General features: G+C 31.8%; 1 protein-coding gene across 1 annotated transcript; it reads right to left on the reverse strand.

Moving 5' to 3' along the window:
• Positions 1-805: 805 nt before the first annotated feature.
• LOC134251827 (complement C1q-like protein 3) lies at positions 806-5515 on the reverse strand. The gene is made up of 3 exons (XM_062734245.1): positions 5434-5515; positions 3994-4136; positions 806-1535 (listed from the first exon to the last, which is right to left on the reverse strand). Coding segments are annotated over exons 1-3 (558 nt in total). The 5' UTR covers positions 5436-5515; the 3' UTR covers positions 806-1122.
• Between the last annotated feature and the right edge of the window lie 2066 nt (positions 5516-7581).

Consider the following 7581-nt stretch of genomic DNA (forward strand, 5'->3'; position numbering starts at 1 on the left):
AGATGTAAACAGTAGCTGGTGGAAGATTAAAAATAGTCTTATATTTATGCGCAGAATTCTTGCAACAAACACATTTATAAACAAGATTGGGATTGTAGAAACAGAATCGTGTACGTTTTGTAATGTACACCCAGAAACACTGGACATTTACTTTGGGAATGTAAATATGTTAGTGAGATCTGGGAAAAAATTCATGATTGGATAAAAAAAATATCTGGAATTGATATTGCAATGAATAAATTAGACATAATTGTTGGAAATTATTTTAAGTTTTATAGCATTGTAAATTTGATAACATGTATTGTAAAGAAGCACATATACCGAAAAAGATGTTTAAAACAAATTCCTTCATTTAAATTTGAAGGAGCTAAAAATGAGATTTTGTAATACTATGAATGTGAGAAATATATTTACAAGAAAAACTGTGAAATTGAGAAATTTGATAGAAAATGGAGCTGTGTACCATTAGAATATGCACTGTAAAATGGTTTCATTTAAAAATACCCTGCTGTTTCAACTACTTACTATAGAAACAATTAATTTTTCTTTGCATCATTTAGTTGATTAAGCTTGCATGCATATATATATATGTTCAATGTGTGAATGTTTTCTTTTTTGTTTATAAAAACTTCATCACATCTCACAAATGTATGTTTAATATATGTCAAATTGTTTTTTCAACCTTTTGTATTGATCACAATATTCATGTGATTGGGTAATAAAAGATTAAAAAATATATATATACATATAAATATATTATTGTTTTCATTTATTTTATTTTGGGTCAGAAGATACATTCCCCAAATATCTGTTTTGTATACTTTATTTGAATTATATTCAAAATTGTAGGTACATTTTGATTTTAAAACCAGATTCTTGTCGAAAAATTGAAACAATAAGCAGCAATTTAGAAAAATGAGTTTTTATACATTGTACGAAACACTATCCTCTAGCATCGCACAAATCTCAGGTAAGGTACCTCAATTTTTTATGAGTAATCATTTTATAGAAGCAATACTTCAATGAAAAAAATGGGAAAAAATAATATATTATCGAGAAACGTATCATCTGTCCTTAAAATATATTCTTTACATTTGGAATGAATTCACTCAGCTTTTAATACTAGTTTATTTTGTGTCCAGTAAAGAATGTGTACGTATTAGCGTACAAGAAATCCGCTTTTGTTGTAAAAGTTCTGATCCATGCTTTACTTCCCTTCTTCAGTTCAAAAAGCAAATGCCCGGATGTACTAACGTGGTAGCTTCCTTGATCATTCACACAAGTAGATGCTTTTCCCAAACCGTCAACAACTGCTTGTAAGGAGAGCGTTGCTCTTCTTTTTGACATGAACGTCCACTCAAAAAAATAGATGCCATCTACAGGTGATGTAAAGATACCTGTTTTAGGATCATATGCTTTTCCTTTGTTCAACAAAACATCTTCAAATTTTATTGTTGTGTTGACAGGCACGTCTTGCAAATTGTATTTCAAAGCAGCATGAAAGGCAATTACATTGTCGTCATTTTCAGAACAGCCTAAAATTTTAATAAAACTCTTTCGATAATGAAATAATTTTAAAAAGAAAAACAATCATCCAATTATTGGAGTGGGCGCAGAAGGACATCATCAAACTTTCGCATAATAAGACCAATCAGAGGGCAGCATTTGAATTTGATCTATGTAATTGTATGTGAATTAGTGTCCTGTTGACATCAAGTACAAAAATCTGAAAGTTGCCCAAAGGACGTCGTGTGTCACACCAAATGGAAGGTCTCGACAAGTAGAGGTCAGCCCGGGGAAGTTCAAGGGTCATAAAGTGGAAAATCAAAAAGTTTCTTGAAGGGTATCTTTTTGATTTTGCACTTGATGACCCCATAACACTATTTTACATACACCTACATATATAAAATTCAAATGCTGTACTCTGATTGGTTGAAAGTTTGATGACGTCATTCCGTGCGAAATTTATGGAACGCCAAATTAACATATATTCAAATATTTGTACCTATCTTCCAATAATTGTACCTATCTTCAATTGAATTGTACCTATCTTCAAATTAATTGTTCCTATCTTTACATCAATTGTTTTTATCTTATCTAAAGATAGGTACAATTGATTTGAAGAAACGTACAAACGCAATGAATTGAAGATAGATAGAATTGATTTAAAGATAGGTACAATGGAATTGAACCTATTTTTAATTACTAAGATATTGGCAATAATAACTACTCCCTTTATTATACGTCATTTATACGTTGGCGCATTTAAATCTGGCTGCAATACAAGATAATACCTACATGATATACATGTGTATTTTTACAAGTATATGATGCTTTTGCACAATTTGAATTAACCTTTATTTCTATTTTCAACCTTGTTGTAGTCACTCTGTAGGTTCTGTGCGTTTCCCTCCATACTCAGTATTATCACCAAGAGAGCGTTCATTATTTACCAACAACATAAAAAGAATTGAACCTAGGTATAATTGAATTGTACCTATCTTCAAATCCTTTGTGGATATGTCTTAATTGAACCTATCTTCAAATCAATTGTACCTATCTTTAAATCAATTATACCTATCTTCAAATGAATTAGAGATAGGTATAATTCAATTGAACCTATCTTTAATTGAATTGAAGATAGGTATAATTCATTTGTACCTAGGTATAATTATTTAGAGATAGGTATAATTATTTACACCTATCTTCAATTCAATTGTAATCAATTCAATTGTACTATCTTTATTATCTTCAATTCATTTGAAGATAGGTACAATTATTTAAAGATAGGTGCAATTATTTGAAGAAAGGCACAAATACTGTAGACGTCTTTAATTTCACGTGTCTAAAATTTCACGGTTTGTTAGAAAGTTCCCTTTCACGGTGGTTTTAATTTCACGGAGAACCGTTTGTAAATATTCAGGTACTATGACTGTTTCTAGGTAGAAATGACGTGAAATAATAATCACGATGGCTTAAAGTTCGCGGAAAATTCTTTAATCGTGAACATAGTGAAATTAAAAACACCGTAATGTTTTCCACTTCTACAGTATTTGAAATTATGTTACATGAAATTTAAATCATTTTATAGCCCACTCCACTGCTATCATCTGATGCATGATATTTTTGCATATATACTGTAGTGTATTGAATTTGAAATTCAAACCATTTTTGTATATATTTAGTTCCAAGTATATGATGCTTTTGCACATTTTGAATTAACCTTTTTTTCTCCTTTCATCCTTGTTGTAGTCACTCTGTAGGTTCTGTGCGTTTCCCTCCATACTCAGTTTTGTCTCCAAGAGAGCGTTCATTACTTACCAACAACATAAAACGAATTGAACCTAAGTATTATTGAATTGTATCTATCTTCAAATCCTTTGTGGATATGTCTTAATTGAACCTATCTTCAAATCAATTGTACCTATCTTTAAATCAATTATACCTATCTTCAAATGAATTAGAGATAGGTTTAATTCATTTGAACCTATCTTTAATTGAATTGAAGATAGGTGTAATTCCATTAAAGATAGGTATAATTCATTTGTACCTAGGTATAATTATTTAGAGATAGGTATAATTATTTATACCTATCTTCAATTCAATTGTACCTATCTTTAATTCAATTGTACCTATCTTTAATTCGATTGTACCTATCTTCAATTCATTTGAAGATAGGTACAATTATTTAAAGATAGGTGCAATTATTTGAAGAAAGGCACAAATATTTGAAATTATGTTAATTTGGCGGAAAATTCTTTAATCGTGAACATAGTGAAATTTAAACCAGTATTTGAAATTATGTTAATTTGGCGTTCCATAGAAATTTAAATCATGATCTATATGAGCCCACTCCACTGCTACTCATCTGATGCATGATATTTGTAATGCATATATACTGTAGTGTATTGAATTTTGTTCTAATGAAATTCAATTTGCACAGAACATTTTTGTATATATTTAGTTCCAATAAAATTTCAAAAGTGTACATACCTTTCAATCTTTTAAAGCCAATTTTATGACAAACACTTGCGTAGCTATCAACATTTTTAATAAAATCCAACGGAGAGCTAGGTTCAACTTGTCTTGTTGTCAGCATTATTGAAAGTATCATGCTGTAGGCGATTGACATTTTCCTGAACGAATTATTATGACAAGTACTTTAATTTCAATGCAAACATATGTGCAAAACAAGTGCATAAAAAATATGATACAATACGAAACGTTTCTGAATGCTAAAAAAGGATATATTTAGTATAAATAGTTATAAACAGAAATGCACAAAAAAATAATAATATAAGTTTTAATCCGCGTCATTTTAACAAAATATAAATAGTAAGACAATCCATTATTTCTGCCCGTGTGGTGAGAGCATATGCTCTTGAATCACGCAATAAAGGATTAATATTTGTGTCGCGGGTTCGAATGTACTGCGAAGCGTTAAGATCGGTCCTTCCACTGTATACTATTTAACGTCCCTCTCCAGAATAATTCACTGATATGGAGACGCCACCATTGCCGTTGAAGGGCTGAAAATTTAGGCCTATGCTCGGCACTTACGGCCTTTGAGCAGGGAGGGATCTTTATCGTGCCAGTCACCTGCTGTGACACGGGGCCTCGGTTTATACGGTCTCATCCGAAGGACCGCCCCGTTTAGTCGCCTTTTACGACAAGCAAGGGGGTACTGAAGACCTATTCTATCCCGGATCCCCACGGTCCTTCGAATGAAACAGCATTAATCGACGTCGTCTGTCGCAGTGGATGTTAACACTGGATAAAGCTTCCCTACTACTCAATGGCAGAAAGTGCTGATTACAAGTCTAATTTTTAGCCCTCCACAAGCAAGTGATGGCGCTTCCTAATATGATTGAAAAGTTCTCGAAGGGACATGAAATTAATAAGTATACCGTATAGCAGATGTTGGCTTTTTTCAAGCGGGGTTTTTTGTAGACCACTAAAACTTTAATTGTTGAATTTGGAATGTTTGCTTCATTAAAATATTGAACACAAGAAAAAAAAATTTAAATAGCTTTGATCTGTCTGTTTTAAAAATTGTATATTTCAAATGGCATTAATTGGTATTTGCTCAACTTTTGCGTAAATTGGATGTTAAACTTATATGTAACGCACTGATACTCATCTAAAAGATTAATTTCCACTAATTTGAAAATTCATGGAACTCCGTATCCACCAAATAAGTTCCGCCAAAATTTTTGGCATATACCTTTGAGCAGGCAAACCACCAAATTTTACATACGTGAAACCCGCTATACAGTATTAATTGTTAGTAAGCTAGTATATAAAATGCAAATCGGAGAGATTTCTGGAAAACTGTTTTTAAAGTCTTACTCTACACTACAGCAGTCATGAAAGTAAGATAGGGAAAAGTAAAGTATTCATGCACCGAAAACACACTTATTTCATTTTACTTACATTCTCCACGTATTAGTTCTGTGTTATCAACAAGCGCAGACTGGATAACGAGAGATATTATAAACAAGCAAATAAAATATATCACAGCCTTTTGAGTTAACGTACAGTTTATAAAAGTTTGGGGATGGTTGTTTTGTGTATGGAGTGACGTGCATTTTGACAGTTGTTTTGATTCGCTTCTTGTGAAAAAGGAAACTCCACCCACCATGCAGTCTCCCAACAAGTGGCACATGGGCCACATCGCTCACCTATGAGCACTGTGGCTAGGAAAAAAGCAGAAATCAGTTTATTACATGTATTAAAACCTTAAATCCAAAAGTGTTCCTAACCATATCTTAAAGGGGAGAAGGTTTGATTTGAACAAACTTAAATGTACACTAACTAAGGATGCTTGCATATTTCGTGACTATCTGTTGCTTTATTACCTTTTACATTTGAACTTACAATGCTCCCCTTCCAAACTAAGATATAACAAATCATGGCTTTGCGGTCCTTGAAATATTTTTCCTATGTGTTCCTATTAAGTAAAACTTTGATCGGCCATTGTGACTCCACCTATCCCGAGGGGTCATGATTTGAACAAACTTGAATCTACAATTATTTGGTTTCAGTGTTGATTATATTTTGAATTAGTCCTTTCCAATTTTAAAAGCCACCCTTCTGCTCAAGCGCTAATTGATATACAACATAGCGTTCTGTAACAAAAGCTGAAAGAAATTTTTGAGTTTTATATCTCTTTCCATGTACGTTAATTTCTATATCAAGAACAGTTCATTTGTCAGAAATTTTCGGCAAAAGAATTAGTCCTTTCCAAAAAATTAATGACACCATCAAAACCCAAATCTTCTGCCCGGGAGAGATGTTTATTCCCTTCTTTTTATCATACCTAATATATTTACAACCTAAAGTAAACGATATTTTAGGTATTTAATAATCATATAATTGTTGAAATATTCAACTATTTCTCAAAGTGTAAATTGGAGGTCTTTGATAGCAAATTGCTTTATCAAAAACACCTCTCTTTTCAAACTTGCTATCACTTGACAACATAACAAAAAGCTGAAAGAAATTTTTGATTAAATTTATAGGAATCTCTTATGGAAAAAATGTACAGTTAATTTCATTATATCAAGAACAGTTCCGAAACATTTGTGCCATGGAGGAGAAATGGTCACACCCGCCGTGTGCTCGTTGTCATAATCAGGAAAAAGAAAAAATGTCAATTCAGTGTATAAATAATGGACTAACAATTGGTATGAAAAACGTCAGTCAGCATTTCATTCAAATAAATATTTGCTGACAAGGGACACCATAGAATCAAAACCCTGTTGAAATCTTCTGTCAATAATTTACCTCGTTTAAGAAATTGTTCATACGAGAGATGTTTATTCCAGGTGTATGCAGGTGATGAAGGTATATTGCTGCATAAGTAAGGGAAGTTTAGAAAAGTTAAAGTCATCACGTTTATCATATATGTTAGTCTTTTTCAAGTAAAATATCCAAGTAAAGTAAACGATCTTTTATCTCAAGTCACCAGGATATATTTAATGGAAAATCATTATTAATTTGTTGAAATATTCAAGTGTTTTTTCTCAAAGATTTTGTAAAATATGAATATAAAAATAAGTCTGCTAATGCAATAGCAAATTGCTTTATCAAAAACACCTCTCTTGTTCAGAAAAACTTGCTATCACTTGACAACATGTGTGCAATCAATCTGTTTTAACAAAATAATTTTTAACCAATCTGCCTTCCATTTTTGTTGAAGAAGCAGATGTCAATGATATCAAAAAGCCTGGATTTTAATTTGTCGTGGGGAATTGTTGTGTATAAAGTTGAAAAGTCGTAAGTTTTTATGCTGTTGAATTTTGTAAAGGAAGTCATTTGTCTAAACTGTGTAAAAATTATTATACGCTACTTCAGAGGGATTTCTAAGATATACCATAAATCTTATAGTCGTTTGTTGAACGAGTACGCCTGAGACAACCATTTTTTGTCACAAGTGACCTATATAGTGACGTCATTTTCACATTGTGACGTCAAAAAGAAGGAGCAAAACTTTATTCAGCATATGCTATTTATAGAACTTGTGTATGGCTATGTGTATACCAAATTGTTTTCAAATCTGAATTGTGGTTTAGTAGTTAT

Source organism: Saccostrea cucullata, unplaced genomic scaffold (genome assembly GCF_032062105.1).
Source record: "Saccostrea cucullata isolate Sc308-1 unplaced genomic scaffold, CSIRO_AGI_Scuc_v1 ctg118, whole genome shotgun sequence".
Taxonomy (NCBI): Eukaryota; Metazoa; Mollusca; class Bivalvia; order Ostreida; family Ostreidae; genus Saccostrea; species Saccostrea cuccullata.